The sequence below is a fragment of the Cebus imitator genome, unplaced genomic scaffold (assembly GCF_001604975.1).
Source record: "Cebus imitator isolate Cc_AM_T3 unplaced genomic scaffold, Cebus_imitator-1.0 Scaffold112, whole genome shotgun sequence".
Classification (NCBI taxonomy): Eukaryota; Metazoa; Chordata; class Mammalia; order Primates; family Cebidae; genus Cebus; species Cebus imitator.
This window is the reverse complement of record NW_016107427.1, coordinates 992720-1013383: the sequence shown is the minus strand read 5'-3', so window position 1 is coordinate 1013383 and position 20664 is coordinate 992720. Positions and strand designations below refer to the sequence as shown.

General features: G+C 53.3%; 1 protein-coding gene across 20 annotated transcripts in view; it reads left to right on the top strand.

The window, feature by feature from the left end:
• Positions 1-20664, top strand: part of PCBP3 (poly(rC) binding protein 3) — a 295105-nt gene that overhangs the window by 228391 nt on the left and 46050 nt on the right. For all 20 annotated transcript variants that reach the window (XM_037742006.1, XM_017538508.2, XM_037742007.1 and 17 more), the window contains one exon: positions 18342-18496. In XM_037742006.1, coding sequence (XP_037597934.1) covers positions 18342-18496 — 155 coding nt within the window. The remainder of the gene's footprint in view (positions 1-18341; positions 18497-20664) is intronic.

The window sequence follows — 20664 nt, the reverse complement described above, 5'->3', positions numbered from 1 at the left end:
CTCGCCCTCCTGGACACAGCATCTGACTTCCTCTGCCCCTCACTGGAAGTGGCCAGTGCCATCCACAGCAGAAGGGGCCAGCAGGGACCAGGCTCACGACATGGAATTCTGCTCTGTGGTGAGGAAGAGCAATAGCTAGAACCCAGCCCTGCCGCACACACAGTGTGGATAAGTCTCAGAAATGTTACTTTGAGACAATGAAGCTGGACACAAAAAGGTGCAAGCCAGATGGGGCTGAAGAGGGCGCAGGAGGCTGGCAGGCAGAGGGGCTGGCAACTCACTTGAGGGCGCAGTGGCCCCCTCTGGAATTAGTGGCCACATGGTAAATGCTGAGTGGAGATTAAGCCTTCACTTCAGACTCTTGTGCTTCACTGCCTGTTGCTTATGCCTGGGTTTTGAGATCAAGTCACAGAACACCTGGGATGTGGTGTTTACACAGAACAAAGTCGGTGCCGCGGAGGAGAGAGCCCGGGACAGGGACTCCTCCCAGTGCGGCGCCCAGGGTTGCTGGGTCTGTGTCTGTGTGGTTTTCAGAGCCCTGGTGTCTTGCCTGCCTGGCTGCAAGGAAGCAACCCACACCCTGCTCTGCCTCCCAAATCTCAGCCTGAGCAACTTGGCAGGTGTTTGTGTTGCCTTTTTATTTGTTCTTTTTTTAAATTTTATTTTAAATAAAGGATTCTGATGCTGTTAGAGTCAAATCTTTTAAAAGCCACAGGTCTGGGTGACCTACAAATGTGTGTCTGACTTTCTACAGTTTAAATTGCCACTGAGCCTTAGGGCATCTGGCACTGGCATTGAGGAATCCACACTGGTCTCAGGGTCCCCATGCCTGCCCAGCTCCCTCCCTCAGCCCATCCCTGGACCCGCCTCCTGCCACACTTCCAGAAGCACTGTCCCCATCCCCGGTGCACAGCCCCCGTCACCAGAGACTGCAGGGCAGGGCACCGGGACGAACCCGGGAGGCAGGCGTTAGGATGGGGGCCGAGATGACGGAGGGAGCCATGGCGGATGTCACCACACGGGCCAGGGCTTCCTGCCCCGTGGAACTGACAGGACCCCCGCAGGGCCGTGGGGTCGGCTTGGGGCAGCTCGGTGGACACTTCTCTCTCAGATCCTACCACAGCAAACCTCATGTGCTCACTTCTTCCCACTAGCGTTCAGTAAGAACAAATTCAAGAATTCAGACGCCCCAGCCTGAGATTTATTTTATGGATTTTACCTGTGGGATATTTAGGGGTGTGTTTATGAATAAAGTGTGCATTCTGGCAAGTAGAAATACAGAGCTTGTCTTTCACCCAACTATCTGTAACTTTGTTCAACACAGACACTGAGATACCATGAAAACAAACCAAACCCATTAAAAATAAATTAGATGAGGCAGGCCGCTGGCAGGTTTTGGGATTAGCAGGCCATCAGCAGATTGAAGCCATGCACAGCATTGGGATGCTGCTGCCGGAGGATCAGGTCTAATCCGGGAGCATCTGGCTGGGGGGTGGGCAGCGTCTGCATTCATCGCCGCACAAAGGTATGAAGGTTGTGGCCTCTGCTCCCCCCACCAGGCCGCCCCACCCTGGCCCCCACCCAGACTCCTTGGGCACCCTGGGGTCATCTTCAGCTCCCCTTCCTCTTCCTTCCTCCTCTTACCCCTGGGTCCCTACTGTGACCCGAGGACAGCAGATGACCCAGACAGGTGGCCGCTCCCTGGGGCTCAATTGTGCATGTGAGGCTTGGGCTGACTGCGCTCCTGCATCTCTCGCCATCCTCAGGCTGGTCCCCACGCCTGTCCCCATGCCCGTCCCCACCCTCCTCAATCACACCGTCAAAATGCATGTGGGCTGCACTCCTCAGCCTGTGGGTGCTATCTTCGCGTCCACACACACGTACACCTCCTCAGTGGCCAGTGCAGCTCCACAGCTGGGAGGAGATGGGTGTGGAGACCTCAGTGGGCAGGAGGGCAGTGGGGCCCATCCCCTCACCACCAACCTTGCATGCCACCACACCCAGCCCCTGTGTGGATCCCTGCAGCCCTGATCGCTGAGCTGCGCACACACTCCCCGCAGGCAGTGCCCATCATGGCACCGTGGCTGCACTGGGGTTTAGCACAGGTGCCTTCAAACATGCAGAGCCAGGCCCAACCACTGACTCACATTGTGCTTAGCCTTTTGATCTGATTTGTTGTAGCTCTTAGTCACACTTAGACATTAGTTTGTGTGTTTCTTATCTAAGTTATCCTTATTTTTTACTGAACTTTTTTTTAGTTATAGTGTTGGCCTACTTTAACTACTTTTATCATTTATTTAGCTTGTGTCACTCATTTTTATTCCCTTTAAAGTTTTACTCAACATTTATTGCCTTCTATTTTTTCTTACTGTGTTTTTTTTTTTCTTTTGGGAAGATTTTTTTTTTTTTTTTTTTTTTGCCCAGGCTGGAGTGCAATGGCACGATCTCGGCTCACCGAAACTTCCACTCCCAGATTCAAGCGGTTCTCCTGCCTCAGCTTCCCAAGTAGCTGAAATTACAGACATGTGCCACCACACTCAGCTAGATTTGTACTTTTAGTAGTAGAGGTGGGGTTTCTCCATACTGGTCAGGCTGGTCGGGAACTCCTGACCTCAGGTAATCCGCCTGCCTTGGCCTCCCAATGTGCTGGGTTTACAGACGTGAGCCACCGCGTCTCGCCTCTTTTGGGAAGATTCTTAATGGTTTTAGTTGCTTCAGCTTATATCTTTTTTAAGGACATATTTAAATTTTAGCAGGTGCCATTTGTCATATTATTCAAATATTAAGACATTGAAAAACATGATTTGCTAATCTAATTTTGACAGCTTCTTTTCCTGTCATAATAGAGTAATCTGTCATCTTACCTGTGATGATGAATGAGTCTCCTAAAAACACTACTTTATGCATCCCAGGGGACCTGCCAGCCCCTTGCACACCCTTCCTAGTGCAGCAGGGAGTCTGGGAGCTGCATTCCCTCCTCCCTGGCTCTCCATGGAGACATGTGTGACCCCCACCTGCAGCCTTGTGAGGCCAGGCCCGGCTGGGACCAGCTCTGGTTGGCTGGAAGCTTCTGGGATCTAAAGTGAAGAGGCCTGGCCCTGTGCCCCAGGTCCTTCCCATGCACAGCAGGGCTGACTGGGCGGCCTGGGCCAGAGGGTCCAAACGCACCACTGCCCACCACCTGCCACGCAACCGTGGGCCACGCCACTCACTGCCGCTGGCCTCTTTCCCCAGCTGCGTGTGTCCAGCTGGCAAGTTTGTGAGTAGTATTCCTGTTTCTGTTCCTACCACACTCATCCTGTTCTGAAGGCGGAAGGGATGGTGAGTCTTCTTAGGACAGGGAGGTCAGCCCCTTCATGTGCAGAACCCCTGTGGCACATGGCCGGCCTTCACACCCCTGAGGAGACCTGCCAGGAAGAGGGGGACCCCAGGGAAGGCCGTGCATCCCAGTGCCCAAGAAAGCCTAACATACCTGGGAAGGCCATGTAGCCAAGTGTCCAGGAAAGATGGGCACCCTCGTGGAAGACCATGCAACCCAGTGCCTGGGAGAGCTGGTGCCCTGTGGCTAGGACAGGGAAGGAGTTCCACCGAGCTTGCTCCTCCCTCCACCCCCACCCAGAGACCCTCATGGGAGACACCTTCTCTCCAGGACCCCAGTGGTGATGCTGCAGAGGCAGCTCTGTGCTTCTTTCACTGCAGCCTGGCTGGGGCGTAGGGTGTGGAAGAAGTGAGTGGCCCCTTCTCTTCAGTCCTCGCTGGATGCTGAAGTCCCTGAGCCTAACCAGGCCACAAGGTTGCAGAGCCGGCTGAAAGGAGGCAGGGACACTGCCCTCTCCCCACCCTTGGTGCCAGCACTGAGGCCGTGATCTTTCTGGTGGTGCAGTCTCGGACTCTGGGAAGAAGCATCCCCGGACTTGCCTGTCTCCTCATAGCCCTGGTTCCGTGGAGGGAAGGTGGCTTCCATGCCTGTCTCTGGGAGATTTTCTTAAGCAGCTCCCAGAAGGCCGCAATGGTGTCTCCTGCTGCAGTGACAGTTCTCCTAGGAGGCGGAGAGTCCCAGGCTTCGGAGAACACGCCTGGAGCAGAGGCCTCCATCCCCCCAGGGGAGGGGCTGGGCTCTGATTTGGGGGCCCATAAGAATGAGTGAGCGAACACCCAGAGGGTTGGGAGGGTGTCTGCTGGTGCTGGCGGCAGCTGTGTGCTATTGCTCCAACACAGTCTGCCTGCACATCCGCACACCCTAAGAGAGCTGGGGAGGGGTGTGGACGAGGATGAGGGTTCTCCTGTGGCGAGGGTCCCTCCTCAGTGCGTCCATGCAGACCCCTGTGGACCCAGCCTTTTTCTCCATAGCCAGGTAGGCTTTTTTTCCCTTAGAAATCTTAAGTGCTGCTCAAGTGATCAGAGCCTCATTTGCTTTTCATGCTAGCTGTGCAGCACCCGTTTCATCACGTTTGTCTAAAAAGCATCCCTGGCCCCTCATTTTTCCTACTTTCCTTGGTTACCTCCCATGACCCTTTGCTGTAATGAAAGCTGGAAGGAGAGTTCTGTGCCCTACCTACCCACTCCCATAAAAAATGGCAGCAAGGACACAGATTCGAAATCAGTGCCATGCTTTTGTGTTTTAGTGAGCTGTCTTTACCTTCCCTGAGCTGTTTTCTTCCATTCCTGCTGGATTGGATTTGATTTTATTTGATGGTAATGGCTGTGGATGGTACTGAGTGTCCTCTGAGCTTCTGCGGTAGAGCAGCCTGCGCAGTGCCAGGCCCTGGAGCCTGCATCCCGGCTACGGTCCTAGCTGCCCTGCCCTCTGTATGGTTCTTAGCATGGTCCCAGTGCCCCTGCCCACCGTGTGGTTCTCAGCATGGTCCCAGCGCCCCTGCACACCGTGTGGTTCTCAGCATGGTCCCAGCGCCCCTGCCCACCGTGTGGTTCTCAGCATGGTCTCAGCACCCCTGCCCACTCTGTGGTTCTCAGCATGGTCCCAGCGCCCCTGCCCACCGTGTGGTTCTCAGCGTGGTCCCAGCACCCCTGCCCACCGTGTGGTTCTCAGCGTGGTCCCAGCGCACCTGCCCACCGTGTGGTTCTCAGCGTGGTCCCAGTGCCACTGCCCTCTGTGTGGTTCTCAGCGTGGTCCCAGTGCCCCTGCCCACTGTGTGGTTCTCAGTATGGTCCCAGCACCCCTGTCCTCTGTGTGCTTCTCAGCATGGACCCAGGGCTCCTGCCTACTGTGTGGTTCTCAGCATGGTCCCAGCTGCCCTGCCCACTGTGTGGTTCTCAGCATGGTCCCAGCTGCCCTGCCCTCTGTGTGGTTCTCAGCATGTCCCAGGGCTCCTGCCCACTGTGTGGTTCTCAGCATGGTCCCAGGGCTCCTGCCCACTATGTGGTTCTCAGCATGGTCCCAGGGCTCCTGCCCACTGTGTGGTTCTCAGCATGGTCCCAGGGCTCCTGCCCACTGTGTGGTTCTCAACATGGTCCCAGCTGCTCTGCGGCTTCTGCGCTTGGAGGGCTGTGGCAAGGGCTGTCTATGCCTGGCGCATGGTGAACATTCTATCAGTGTGAAGTGTTGTTTGTAATTGTTTGTATGGTTATTGGGGTTCTCCTTTGATTTATCAATTATGTTGAGAGAATTTGTGATATTACGTTATCCATCCATTCCTAAAATAAACCCCGTTAAGATATTGTCTGATTAGTTTTCATGTATATTGCTGATGGCATTTAATCATATTTGATTTGGAACGTGAGTTGAAATTTCTGTCTAGGTAGTAGCTGCAATTGCTAAGTCACAGTACGTGCCTAAGGTCAGCCTTCCAGGGTGGCACCAAACGGCTTTCCCCAGTGAAGCCGGTAAGCGGGGCAGGATGCCTGGTACCACGTGCTCTCCCACACTTTCTGGGGCAAATTTTGTTGGGCTGTGTCTTAGCCTCTGGAGGCTGTGGGGTATGCGTTGTGTCTCCCTCCTGGCTGATGCACTCCACTGCCTTTTGGATCATGGACTGGCCATGAGGGTGTCCCTCTGGATGTGCCTGTTCAAGGCCTCTGCCCAGTCCTCTGTAAGCAAGACAGGAATACTCTCTACATAGGAACCCCTAGTGGTTACACAATTGCAGGAACCTTCCCTCACTTGTGGGCTGTATTTCTGTCCCTTCAGTGTCTGCTGACACAAACAAAATCTTAATTCTAATGTGGTTCAACATTTCAGCCTTTTTCTTAACAGTCAGAGTCTAAGATTTGATTTTCCATTGCTTGCTGCTGTAGGGATGTGGAGCGTCCTCACCCTGTGAAGGGTCCCTTCCTGTCACTGTGTAGGTCACTTTGGGTTTCACTGCCCATGTCCCCTGTGCTGTTGCTCCTCCCTGCTCGCCTCTGGCTGTGTCACCAGGGCACTCTCTGTGCCACAGAGGAGCCCTCCTCATGGCTCTGGGGTAGCCCTGGACTCTCAGAGGGTGCAGGTCCCTAACCGAGAGTGGAGGCAGGAGTGCTGCAGGAGTGTTGGGCCAGGCATGTCCAGCGAGGGAGCACTGCCCAGCTCAAAAAGAGCCCTCCTCACAAAGCCAGTCACCGAGCTCCAGGAGTGCGGTGGCCCTGACACAGCACCTTCCTTCTGGGCTGGCTTAGGGCAACGGCTCCACTGGGCGGGGGCCCCTCCATGCTGTGCACTCTGGCTGACTCTGCTGCACACGTGCTGGCAGTCGTTCCAGGCTGCAGCACCTGGGATTATCTTCTCAAGTAAACTGTGGGGTCAGCAGGCCCAGTACTCGCCTTGCTGCTGCCTTTCGCCATGTGCGCCATGGGGATACATTGGGTCAAGTTACGCAACATCAGAAAACAAAGTGGATTAAAAGCTCAGGTCAGCTGTTGGCTCCTGGAAAAGTGCAGAGTCACTTGGGACCACCCTGGCGGGCTGCAGTCCTCTGATTCCCCTGGCTCAGCTTGCCCACCAGGGGTCTCAGGACATCAACCAGCAGTGACCAGCGTGACGCCCCTCCCTGTCCCAGGGCAAGGGCAGTCAGACACTGCCTCTGCTGCTCTCCCAGTGAGCTGGGAAGGACCGCTCATTTACAGCCTGTCCTCACGCCCACTGACCCGGGGGCTACAAGGAGGTTGACCTTCACTTCTTCCAAGAGGGTTGAACTTTTTCCGCTCACTTCTGGATCTTTCACCTATATAGGACACACATTTGAGGGCAACGTAGGATCGGATGTTGATTTTTGGCCACATGGATTCCCTGATGCCTCAGCCCACAGCTGGTCTCTCTACCAGACTGTGAGCCACTTGCAGACGATGGCTGTGCCCATGACCCCGCATCCCCAGTGCGGTGTGGGAACTGAGGAAAGATGAGTGGGATGAGGAATGTTCCCACTGGACGCTTTTTCACGGGCCGATAGGATGTCCCTGACGCACTCAGCTTCCCTCTGTGACCAGAGGGCCCGCGGAGCCTGAGCTGCTGTATGAAGTGCCAGGGCACAGACGGAGTGGCCAGGGGCCTGAACCGGGCCTCCAGCAGGCGAGTCCACACACCTCCATCACAGCTGGGATGGGGTCAGAGCCCAGACTTGACTTAGCCCTCAGGGTGGCCTACCCTGTCTCTGCATCAGAGATATTACTCATCCCAAAATGAGCATTTGAAATAATAATTGGGATATTTATAGGAGGCACACTCTTACATGGATTCCCAAAGGTGGGACCAAGGAACTCTGGCACTGTGAGGGTGCCTGGCCATGGCCAGGAAAGCTCAGCATCTTCCAGACATGAGACCAGTGTGCTTGAGCCGCCAGAGCAGGGGAAGATGAGTGGCCACTGGTCCTTGCTGGCACCTTTGTCTGCCTAGACACTGAGTAGCAGGGTAGCCGGCTGTTCAGGGCACTTGCCAAGGCCAGGCTGTGTAAGCTCCGGAAGGCCTCTGAATGCGACTGTGACAGGCAAGAGCATGAAATTACAGAAGCCTCCCCTGCCCTGGGTGGCCTCAGGGACATGATGTGCATGTGAGGCTCTCACGGAGAATGTGGCAGCTAATCAGCCCTGTCATTTCCGCTGTCCTGGCCTCATGTAGCCTGATGGAGGCACTGAGCTGTTAAACAGGATAAATCAAGTTGGGGCTGCTCCTGCCCTCCCCCCACTGTTGTGCCTCCCACAGTCATGTCCCCCAGACAGCTGAGGCCCTGGGTGCAGCCCTGGACACAGCACAGCTAACGGAGGCATAGCCAGAGCCACTGGCCGTGACGGCACTCGCTGCAGCTGTGAAGACCCCAGATGGCGATTTGCTGGCAAGATTTCTGCCGCCTTCTCAGGGCAAGCAGTGGCACAAAGAGAGAGCTCAGGGCGCCTGTTGCCAGCCACACTCACAGCCATGTGACTGTCATTCTGCGCTCCAAGGCATCTGTGGACCATCTCTATGTTAATATCCAACCTATTCGTCCACGCCCCAGAAAACAAGCCTCTCAAGCTGGGCGTCATGTGACACCTTCACGCATAGGCTCTTCCCTTCAAGTCTGAAAGGAATGTCATTCACTGTTATTTTTGGCTAGCATGAAAATAGATGATGGGTTACCAGTCTAGTGGTTGGAAACCTGGGCCTGGAGTCATCTGGTCACAGTTCAGGGTCATTGTACCGCGTCACCTCATGTGTAAAGAGAGGAAGAACTCGTCCTACTGTGTTAGGGCAGCCTGGATTTGTATATGGAAAAACGTGGGACCACGGCCCTGTGCGGCCACTGTTTCATTACACACCACTTCTTACTAGTACAGTATTCATTTTGCTAGGATTCTGTTGATTTGAATATTTTTTTAAAAAGAGTAACTGCAAATTTATCAGAATTTCACTATAATGGTACCAGTTTTAAACAGATTTTGCCAATATAATCAATATAAAAATTAAATGGCCGGGTGTATGGCCCACACCTATAATCCCAGCATTTTGGAAGGTGGAGGTAGTGGATTACCTGAGGTCAGAAGTTTGAAACCATCCCAGCCAACATGATGAAACCCCATCTCTACTAAAAGTACAAAAAATTAGCTGGGTGTGGTGGTAGGCACCTGTGATCCCTGCTACTTGGGAGGCTGAGGCAGAAGAATAGATTGAACCCAGGAGGCAGATGTTGCAATAAGCCAAGATCACGCACTGCACTCCAACCTAGGCAACAAGAGTGAAACTGTCTCAAAAAAAAATTAGGCTTTGATTCAGGTCAAATGGAGTAGGGGTACACCCCCTGCTCCTCCCACTGAGCACAGCTCGGACTTCTGCACAGAGTGCTGGAACAGCTCCCTCGGGACAGGAAGGTGGCAGTGGGAGCAGGCTAGAAAGGAGTCCGTCCTGGCAGGGAGCTTCCCGCATCCTCACCGCCCCTGCCGCTTGGCCTGGACTCCAGGCAGCCACACACCCAGAAGTGCAGCCACAGAGAAGCTCTGTATTTCTGCCTAAGGTTGGAGAGGGAGCCCCTACTGGTTGGCATTTGCACCAGCTTCCAGTCTCTCTCACCCTCAACCCCAGGCGATCCTATGGCAGCAGTGGCTTTGAGGGTGCAGCAGCCCAACAGACTGGAAACGCAGAGGGGCAGAGCCTTTCTCTCTGACCAGAGGACCTGTGGTCCCAGAGAATGGGAGGGCCCTCCCGGAGCCATTTCCCATCCCTCCCCTCCTGGGCGGGGGTCCTCCTGGAGCTGTTTCAAGGCTCTGCCATCCTGCCTCTTGGCCCTGGACAGAATGCAGGTGCAGGAAGTTTCTGGCACTGTGACAAAAGCCAGGCCCTGGCCAGAAAGCCTGGTGATCACAGAGAGGGGTGAGTTTGAGAAAGAGATTTCATGAAGTTGTTTGTTAATTCCTGGGCACCACCTCCACTCTCTATGTGTGGACAGCACAGCAAAGGCTTTGACAAGGGGACTGCAGGGTTGATGACCCCCAGGTCCCAGCCGGCACTGGGTGGCAGACGCATGACACAGAGCTAAACATCAGTGCAGAAGCTCTCAGAATAGAACTGACATTGGAGCCACAGCCCACAGAGGCTTTGGAACTAACTAGAACTACTGCCTAACAAAAATGTCGTGGTCCTGCATAAGATTTAAGCAATAACTGGAGCGTTTTGACAGTACTCAAACAGACCAGGCGACAACTCGATGTCCCTACTCAGCATAGGAAGAAATAGGAACTCTCAGCCTCTCGAGACAGGAGATGAGCATAGACGCCAGCCAGGGATCCTTCCTGGGTGGAGGAGTCCCACAAGATCCTCAGAGCAGCTGCGCCACCGTGCTCCCGAAGGAAGGGCAATCCCTCTCAAAGTGAATGGAAAGATAGGAACTCGATGCAGGGAAAGCGAGGGTTTTTGTTTGTTCTTTTGAGACAGGGTCTCTGTCACTCAGGCTGGAGTGCAGTGGTGCAATCTCAGCTCACTGCGTTCTACACCTCCCAGGCTCAAGTGATTGTCCCATCTCAGCCTCCCAGCAGCTGGAACCACAGGTGCAGCCACCACACCTGGCTAATTTTTAAAATTTTTTGTAGAGACAGGGTCTCTCTTTGTTGCCCGGGCTGGTCTTAAACTCCTAGACTCAAGTGATCTGCCTACCTCAGCCTCCCAAATTGCTGGGTTTACAGGTGTGAGCCACTCCACCTGGCCAAGAAAATAGAAGATTTAAATAACAAAATGGAAGTTTTAGAACTGAAAAATCTAATAACCAGACCTAAAAATTCATGATTAGACTCAATAACAATTGAAGTGACAGGAGGGCACAGAGTCAGCAAACATGAGGACAGCTCAGTACAAAGAACTGGGCGACAGAAGAATTGGGAGAATCATCCATGCTGAGTGACAGAAGAACTGGGAGATTCTTCCATGCTAAGCAACAGAAGAAGAACTAGGAGAATCATCCACGCCGAGCTACAGAAGAAGAACTGGGAGAATCATCCACGCCAAGCGACAGAAGGCAAACTGAGAGAATCGTCCATGCCGAGCTACAGAAGAAGGCCTGGGAGAATCATCCATGCTGAGTGACAGAAGAACTGGGAGAATCTTCCACGCCGAGCGACAGAAGAAGAACTAAGAGAATCATCCACACCGAGCAACAGAAGAACTGGGAGAATCATCCACGCCAAGTGACAGAAGAACTGGGAGAATCGTCCACGCCAAGCGACAGAAGAAGGCCTGGGAGAATCTTCCACGCCGAGTGACAGAAGAACTGGGAGAATTGTCCATGCCGAGCGACAGAAGAAGAACTAGGAGAATCATCCATGCCAAGCGACACAAGGCCTGGGAGAATCATCCACGCCAAGCGACACAAGGCCTGGGAGAATCATCCATGCTGATTGACAGAAGAACTGGGAGAATATTCCACGCCAAGAGACAGAAGAAGAACTGGGAGAATCGTCCACACCAAGCGACAGAAGAACTGGGAGAATCGTCCGTACCGAGCGACAGAAGGCCTGGGAGAATCATCCATGCCGAGCGATAGAAGAAGGGCTTGGAGAAATGAAAGGAGCTTCCGAGACCTGCAGGACAATCCTGGCACCACATACATGTGGTTTTTATGTGCACATGGGATGTTCACCAAGGCAGGCCATATTCCACGTAAAAAACTAAAGCCTAACAATTTTTTAAATAAGGTATTTTCTGATCACAGTAGAATTAAACTGTAAATCAGTAACCAGAGATAACAGGAAATTTTCCTAATACTTGAAAATCAAAACACACACCTCTAAATAATGCCCTATTCAAAGAGGAAGTATCAAGGAAAATTAGAAAATACTTTGAAGTAAGAGAAAATGAAAAAAATCTAAACAAACCAGTGCCTCTAGAGAAATTTGTAGCATAAAATGCATCCATTAGAAAAGAGGAAAGGTCTTCAAACAGTAATCTAAGCTTCCACTTGAAGAAACTTTTAAAAAGGAAAGCAAGCAGAAGGGAGTAAATAATCAGTTAAGACCCAAACCTAATAAAATTAAAAGCACAACTAAGCATTTTCAAATTGGAGCAGCTCAAATAAAGGAAGGACAAAAACAATTATGGGTTTCAAAAGCTTGAAAGACTGTGGCAGTTCTCTGCTACCTGCTTTTGTTTTACGGCATGAGAGCCTGTCCTGTTTTCATGGCATTTTTCTCTGCATCCTTTTTGTTAACAAGACGTTCTTGTGGTGAGCGGTTTTTCTCTGGCTCTTCTGGGAGCAGGTGGATTTGCAAGTCACATCCAGCCTTTGAGAGCAGGATTGTTGCTTTGTTCCCCAGTTGCCCTCCTGGAAAGCTCTATCCCACTGGCTGGGAATGGCCCTGGGCCTTGGAGGGCAGGGGAGAATCTGCGACTGAGGTCCTGGTGCCATACGCCTTCTCCTGCCATGGCCCTGCACCCAGCTCTGTGCCTTCTCCTTGGGCCCTGGCACACAGCGGACCCCCAGCAACCCCTCAGTGACTGAGTGAATGAAAAACACAGGAGTGAATGGTATGGGGGAAGGAAAATAGGATTGCAGTGCTTCTGAGTATTGAGTTCAGAAATTGCTGAATTTCAGAACGTTCCATGAGGTCCTGGAAACTGAGCTGGGCTCAGTGCTCGTGGTGTCTATCTGTCTAATCCTTACATACATACTGCACCCCACTTGTGGGCCAAGACTGGTGCTAGAAACTGGAGATTCAGAGGTGAATGGAGGAGACAACTGTGCCCTCTGCCCTCTCCATGCCAGGGTGGGCCCCAGGTGACTGCAGCAGGGCCAGGGGAGACGGGATGGCAGATGCAGGCCTAGTAGGCAGTGCCCTCCAGAAGAACGCCCTGAGAAGTGAGTGGGAGAACTCACCCTCCCTGCAAGGGAAGGCTGGGAGCCAGTGGGAGTGCAGGGGGCAGTGACAGACAAGGCCTGGGGGGCAGGTGCCAGGTTCTGGGTGGGAGGCTCAAGGCCGGGATTGAATGGCGCAGCAGTGGGAAGGTACCGGGGGTTTCAGCACGGGCGAGTCCAAGCTTAGAAGCTCCCTGGCGGCGTCCAGCAGCCGTGTGCAGGCCTGTTCTTCAGCAAGCTCAGCGAGCTTCCCTCTGTCCTGATTTTCTCCTGAGAGTTTTGATTTTTATCATGAGTAGGTATTGAGTTTTGTGACAGGCTTTCCTGCATGCATTGATATGATTGTGCAGACTTTCCTTAGTCCGTTAATAAAGTAGATTACACGGATAGATTTTCCAACCCAGAGCCAGCCTGGCATCACAGGAAGAATGGTTATAGCGTATAAATTTTGTGGTATACTGCTGAATTCTATTTGTTCATGCTTTTTGGATGTGAAATGATTAAATCGAGCTAAGTAACATATCCATCACCTCACATACCTAACTTTTTTTGTGTGAGGATCAAGTCTCCCAGTAGCCGAGACCACAGGTGCACAGTACCACACCCAGCTAATTTTTTCAATAATTTACAGAGATGGGGTCTCTCTATATTTCCCAGGCTGGTCTTGAACTCCAAGACTCCAGTGATTTGCCCGGTTCAGGCAACAGCCTAGGCAACATAGAGAGGCCCCATCTCTACAAAAAATTTAAAATCTACTCAGCAATTTTCAAGTGTACACTATTCTTACCATAGTCACTGTGGTACACAGTCACTCTCCAGCTGTTTTCCTTCTAACTGAACTTGTGCAAGTGACCAACAGCTCCTGTCTCCCCAACCCTGCTGCAGCCCCCAAAGCCACCAAACCACCCTCTGCTTCTGTGAGATGCACTTTTTTAGATTCCACATTCATGAGATCATGCAGTGTTTGTCTTTCTGTGCCTGGTTCATTCTGGGTAGGAGGCTCAGGGCCGATTTATGTTATTATGTCCTCCAGGTTCATCCGCGATGTCACAGATGACATCGTTTCTTTGTGGGTGTGTCTGTGTGTGTGTGACATTTTCTTTATCTGTTCATTTCTTCATGAACACTCAGGCTGATCCTATGGCTTCCTGGCGGTTGTGAGTCATGCTGCCATCACCATGGACCTGCATGTGTCTCCTCAGTGTAGTGACTCGAATTCCTTCTGGTATATGCCCTGAGTTGCTGGATCACATGGTGGTTCTATTTTTAGTTTTTTGAGGAACTTCTGTTCTGTTTTCCATAATGACTGTACTAACTTAGATTCCCATTAACAGTGTAGAAGGGTTCCCTTTCGTCCACATCCTCACCAACACTTACCTTTTGTCTTTTTGATACAGCCATTCTAACGGATATGAGCCGATAACCCACTGTGGTTTTCATGTGCATTTTCCTGATAATTAGTGATGTCACACACTTTTTCATATACCTGTTAGCCACTTGTATGTCTTCTTCTGAGAAGCTTCCATTCCATTTCTTTGCCATTTTTTAAAAATCTGGTATTTGTTTTCTTGCTATTGAGTTGAGTTCATTATACAGTTTGAGTATTAACCCTTTATAAGATGCTGCATGGTTTGCAAATTTTCTTCCATTTCCATGGGTTGGCTCTTCACTCTTGAGTGTTTGCTGAGCAGAAGCTTTTTAGTGTGATTTATTCCCATTTGTCTTCTTTCTGCTTTTGTTGCCTGTGCTTTTAGGGCCATATTAAAAAAAAAAATCATTAACTAGGCCAGTGTCATGGAACGTTTCCCTTTGTTTTTTCTTAGAAGTTTTACAGTTGCAGATCTTACATTTAAGTCTTTAACCCATTTTGAGTTGGTGTTTATAGATGGTGTGAGATGAGGGTCTGATTTCATTCTTCCACGGAGGGACATCCAGTTTCCCCAACACAGTTGACTGAAGAAGCGCACACTTCCCCAGTGTGCATTCCTGGTGTCTTTACGGAAGATGGATTGGCTGCAGCTGCGGGATTTCCCGCTGGGCTCTGTTCCCTGCACTGGACTGTTTGTCTGTTTTTACACCAGTGCCACGTTCTGGTTTTTAGTATTTTCTTCTTCTGCTTACTTCGGTTTATTTTGCCCTTTTATTAGATTGTTAAAATGAGAGCTTAGATTATTGATTTGAGGCTTTTCTGTCTTCAGATGTGTGTGTTTCGTGCTGAGGTTTCCCTCTCAGCACTGCTGTAGTCACGTCCTGCAATTTTCGATATGTTGTGTTTTTATTTTCATTCAGGTCAATGTATCTTTTGATGTTCCTCTAGATTTCCTCTTTGACCCACGGATTGTTCATGTATGTGTTTCATTTCCAAGTGCTTGGAGCTTTTCTTATCTTTCCATGATTGATGCTGGTTTGATTCAGCTGTGGTCAGAGAACATACACTATGGTTTCAATTCTGTTAAACTGATTAAGGTTTCTTTTATGGCCAAGGATATGGTCTATCCTGGTACACATTCTCGGTATCAGGGGCCCCCTGCCGTGTCCCACAGGTCTCAGGGGCCCCATTCTTCAGCCTGTTTTCCCTCCTGGCACTGGTGACAGCAGAGCTGGAGGGTGGGGCAGGGCCTGGGGACAATGGGGGTTGGAAGAGGGGACAGAAAAGCTCAGATTCTGCCTCAAATGGTGGGTGGGGCTGCAGGGTTTGTTAATGCATGGGATGGGGGTGGGACAGGAGTCATGCTGGTCACATATGTCAAACGTGGGTGTCTGAAATCCCTGTGGTGACAGCTATAGGCTGTGGCCTCTGGGATCTGGAGTGCAGAGTGTGTTCTGGGCCAAGGCACATCTGAGGATGGTGGTCCACAGACCCCCTGGGCAAGTGCAATGGGGAGGTAGGTGGGAGCCCTGGTGCAGACGGGGTGGAGGGAGGTGGGTGGGGGTCCCAGGTGCAGATGGAGGTGGGAGGGGGAGGGAAAGGTGGGAGGAAGAGAGTGGGAGGAAGAGAGTGGGAGGGAGAGGTGGGGTCCCCAGGTGCAGATGAGGGGCACAGGGGAAGGTGGGTTGGAGTCCCAGGTGCAGATGGGGGTGGGAGAAGGAGGCCAGTGAGAGCCCCAGGTACAGACAGGAAGGGAGGCAGGTGGAGGCCCCGGTGCAGATGGAGTGGGAGGGGGAAGGTGGGGGGTAGGTGGGGGGAGGGGGGAGGCGGGGGGGCCCAGGCCCTCATAGGATGACTGTGTGTGTCTCTTCTACCTCTCCCATTGCATGGGCTAAAATGTGCTAAATCTCCAGCACTGGACGGGACAGAGGGAGGGACCATGGGCCAGAGCTCTGCCTGTTTTTGGAACACAGTGTGGGGAGGTGCAGGTCACAGTGTGGGCTCTCCATGCTGAGGAACGGCCAGATGCCTGTGGTCAGAGTGTGGGTTGCTGCAGCCTCCACTTCAGCCGTTTATTTCCTAGTAGCCGCTGAGCTGCCCCGTGGACTCTGGGCAGATGCCAGTGTTCGCTGGGAAGGACGGCAGCAGCCGCGGAGGTGGCAGCAAGGCCAGGGCACTTTGCCGACAGCATGGACGGGCAGGTGCCCAGGGACAGACAGAGGGCGGCTGACGCCTCATTCACCCTGGCCTACCAAGTGGTCTGAGGCTCTGGGAGCTGCTGGCTGGAGTAGGGTGGGTCTTCTGGGGCCCCAGGCACTGAGTCCCAGGTGACCTCCACTACACAGGATGGCCCCTCACTCATGCTGCCCTTGCAATGAGGAGAGGCGCTGGCTGCAGCTCGCTGGCCTGTGTGACTGATGGAGGCTGACAGCCTGGAGCCCCAAGCACCCCTGGCAGGAGCTGACCCACTTTCCCGTCCCTGGGCTGGAAACCTTGACATAACAGATGGCTGCAGGGCCCTGCTGTCCCTCCAGTAGGGAGGAGATGTTTTTAATTAAAAAGGAGACACTGAGCTCCAGAATGGCCACAGTGAGATCCAGTCCATGCATGCTGGTCCGTCAGCACCCATAGGTGAAAGGGCACAGCCAGGCTTATCTCAGGGTGTCCATGTGAGCACAGAGGTGCTTAGCAGGGGCCACGCCATGCATTGGACTGATATTCTCCTCTTCTTTCTGAGATTTTTCTTCAAGAAAGACCTACTTAGAATGAGTCACTGAAGCGGTTGCGTGAGCTGTGCTGTCCAGCAGAGCTGTCCGCAGTGCCAGGAATGACCCCTCTCTGTGCTTCCCCCCGGCCCCCTGTCAGCTGCTGCTGCCCACAAAAAGCTGTTTGGCACTTTAAATGTGTGTTGTGAATTTTTAGCTTTAAATTTAAAAAGCCACATGTGGCTGGTGGCTATCGTGCTGCACAGTGAAGCTAGAGAGAGCACTGATGTGTGAGGATGAGCTTCAGAATCTTTGTGCTGTGTGAAGTCCTTGTCACGTGCAATGCTGAAGTCACTGAGTGTGTTGATGAAGTTACCTGTAAATGCGTTTTTAAGTGCGGGTATAGATAGCGTGTTACTTTGTCAGCACAGAGTTGCATCCGTGGTGTGGTTCCCGTCCAGCCCCCGACACCCATGGCTGCTCTTTAAAGATTCTCCTTACATGCCACACAGGCAGTTGGAATGGGCTTTGCTTCTGTGCTTTATCTTTGTGTTTTTCTTTTCGCATATTTTTTAACAGAACTATTTTATTGAGAAAAAAAAAAACCTTTGCCTCAACTTTTAACCCATAGTGTCTTCTGTGTGAACTGGCTGAATAAAGGGCGGTGTCCAGGCAGCTTGGTTCTGGGGGGTGGGGCTTCACAGGGCTCTGTTCCTGGCGGATTTTGAGAGGCAGCCACCTCTGTGAGGTGCTGCCCTTTGGTGACGGACTCAGCAGAGTCCAATACCTCGGAGCAGGGTTTCCACGGCACCGCACAAAGTCGCCCTAACTATCCCACAAGTCCTTCACTTTCACCGTCATCATTCTTTGCCAGTAAATCATAAATTGAGGCCTTACTTTGCCCAGTGGGCCCAGTCAGCCTGTTGAATGACGGTGTGCAGCAGGGACATGACAGCAGCAGACAGCACTGTGTGGGCAGAAGGCACTTGCTGAGAGCTGCCAGGGACACCCAGCCATGTGGCAGCTTAGTTGAGGGAGATTAAATCACATGAAGCATGAGGGGATGAGGACGATGGGCTCGGGGCAGGAAGGGCCACCTCCCACACCTTGGCAAGGGGACTCTGGCATCCCACTACTGTGCATTGAGGCCACAGCATGAGCAAGGGGCAGAGCCGCAGGGCGCTGGGCCTCACAGAGGTGGCTCCTGCCACTCTCTAGCTGCTGAGAGAGGTGCTCCTGTGACCCTGGGCAGATGCAGATGTTGGCCAGGGGACGGGGTGGCCTGCCCAGCATCAGGAGCAAGGCAGCTGTGGGGCTGTGCCCAGACCCAGAGGCCCAAGGCCCTCCCCTGGACTCCTGCACACCTTGTGCCCAGCAGGCGAGGCCTGGTCAGCAGATGGCGGGTGGGCAACCCCATCCCTCTGCCACCTGGGAGGCCGGAGTGGTGGTGGCCCAGGATGCACGGATGTGCATGGGCTATGAGACTCTTCTCTCAGCAGCAGCTGTGTCTTCTCTCTCCAGGTGACGCCTTCTGGGCCCCGTCTGTCCTTCCTCACAGCACCCTGAGCGCCTTAAGCCACCACCCCCAGCCACATTTTGGCAGAAGGATGGAGTCCAAGGTCTCAGAAGGTGGCCTGAACGTGACCCTGACCATCCGCCTGCTGATGCATGGAAAGGTAAGAGGAGTGACCATTGGCACTGTAGGAAACGTGGCCATGGCAGACGGAGTGGGAGACCCACTGCCTGGGTCTTTGCATCATTTTTCAATTTTGTTTTAAGCAATCTCAAACTTATAAAGCAGTTACAGGTACAGGCCCTTTGAGACTCAATGCTACCCTGCTACCTTCTGCGTGTTTCCCACAATCAAGGACCTTCTCCAGCATAACCACACGCAGCCATCAGTGTCAGGACACCCGCAGGATGAGTTCCCAGCGTCGGGGCACTCGCGGGATGCATTCCCACCATCAGAGCACTCGCGGGATGCGTTCCCACCATCAGGAACCCGCGGGATGCGTTCCCACCACCAGCCTCCCCTGACCACACGCAGCCATTGGTGTCAGGGTACGCACCAGAGTGTCCCACCACCAGCCTCCCTTGTTAACGGCCACAAAGTATCTCCTGGCCCGCTGTCTTGAGTCCCTGCCTCCTGCAGTAGATCCCAGCTTTGTGCATTTGGCAGTTTTGGCAGTACGTGCGGGGCGCGGTGTGTGTGGGGCGCAGTGCATGTGGAGTGCCCATGCCTTGGTCTGGGTCTCCTGGCCATTGGCAGGAACACAGCAGCAGCTCCGTCCCAGGCTGTACCCATCGGCCGCTCCGAGGTGCTCTTCTCTCCCCATGATAGGAAGTCATGGACTTGGTCCTTGAAGCTGCGTCGATGTCCCACCTGTCCTCAGCCTTCCAGGGCCTGTGTTTCTATCCTCTGGGACTCGGGTTGCTGTGTTCCTCCCCGGCTCTTCCTTCCGTGACCACATGATTTGCTCTGATGCCCTTGTTGCCCCTTGCTGTCCCCGGGCCCAACGAGTCGCTGTTCCTGCAGCCCCATCCCCCTCTCTGCTGATCTTGTCCTCCCCGCCCTAGTCCTGGAGCCAGCGATTTCCCCAGTGGCTCCTGTGTGTGGTGGCGTGTTCTGGAAGCCAGGATGCACTGTGCTCCCAGGCTGCGCATCTGCAGAGCACTTCCTTCCACGTTCAGCTCCCTGTGGGGAGCCCCAATGCCAGCCCCACAGCACAGGGTCTGTCCAGCTCTTCCTGCCTCAGGTGTGTATCACAATGAAACCAACCGCCAGCACCTGTGTGTGGCCTCCTGCTGGGAGGAGGCTGGCAGAGGCTCTGGGCTTCAGCACCCGCAGCACTGCCACATTTCCTAGATTTCCAGAAGACACAGCCTCCTCCCTGGGGGAAAGTGGTGGTGCCCACACCCAGAGCATTCATTTCTGCCATGGAGACGGAAGGACCTGCCTCTCCCCCAACTGGGGGTGTCAGGAGCAAGGCCGCGTGGCAGATGGGGCTCTCCCTGAGGCCAGGTGCACGCCCCACTCCAGCATGGCAGCCACGCCACCCAGATGCCCTCTGTGGAGGAGGTGCCCTGATGATGGGGGCCCCCCCTTGTGTCCAGTGGCCTCTGCCTCCACGGTCCCCTCTGCACAAGCCATCCTCACGGCCTCACAGACGTCATCATCACTCCCCCTGCTTCAGGTGACAGGCCACAGTAGCACCCGCCTGTCAGCTCTGTCTCGCTGCCAGACAGGGAGTCACTGGGCCACTCGGTCCAGCAGGAAATGTGTGTCCCAAAACCGCCTCGGGCTCGCTGTCAGAACTGGGGCGGCATCTTCCAGCATTCCTTTTAACAGGCTGCCTTCTAAATAGGAGTCAGGAAGCCAGAGCACTGCTCTTTTCTTTAAGTCACACAATTGAAGGAGACTTTATTTTTCATGCATTTCTTCCAGGGTTTCCTGGAGACCTGAACTGTGTAGGTGATACTCCTGAGTTATTTATCGGGGGCAGTCAACTGCCCTCCCACAGGGCACCTAGTCAGAGGCAGCCCAGCTCTGGCCTGGTCAGGTGGGCACCGAGGAAGCCCCGGCTCAGGGCCTCTTATAGGCAGCCGAGCTTGTGTGCAACCCCCTGGCAGATTCTGAATTCTCCCCTCTCCACTGACACCAGGAGGGTGCCCTCTTCACTCACACCAGGAAGGAAGGTCCCTCTTCACTCACACCAGGAAAGTCCCTCTTCACTCACACCAGGAAGGAAGTTCCCTTTTCACTCACACCGGGAGGGTCCCTCTTCACTCACACTGGGAAGGTCCCTCTTCACTCACACCGGGAAGGTCCCTCTTCACTCACACC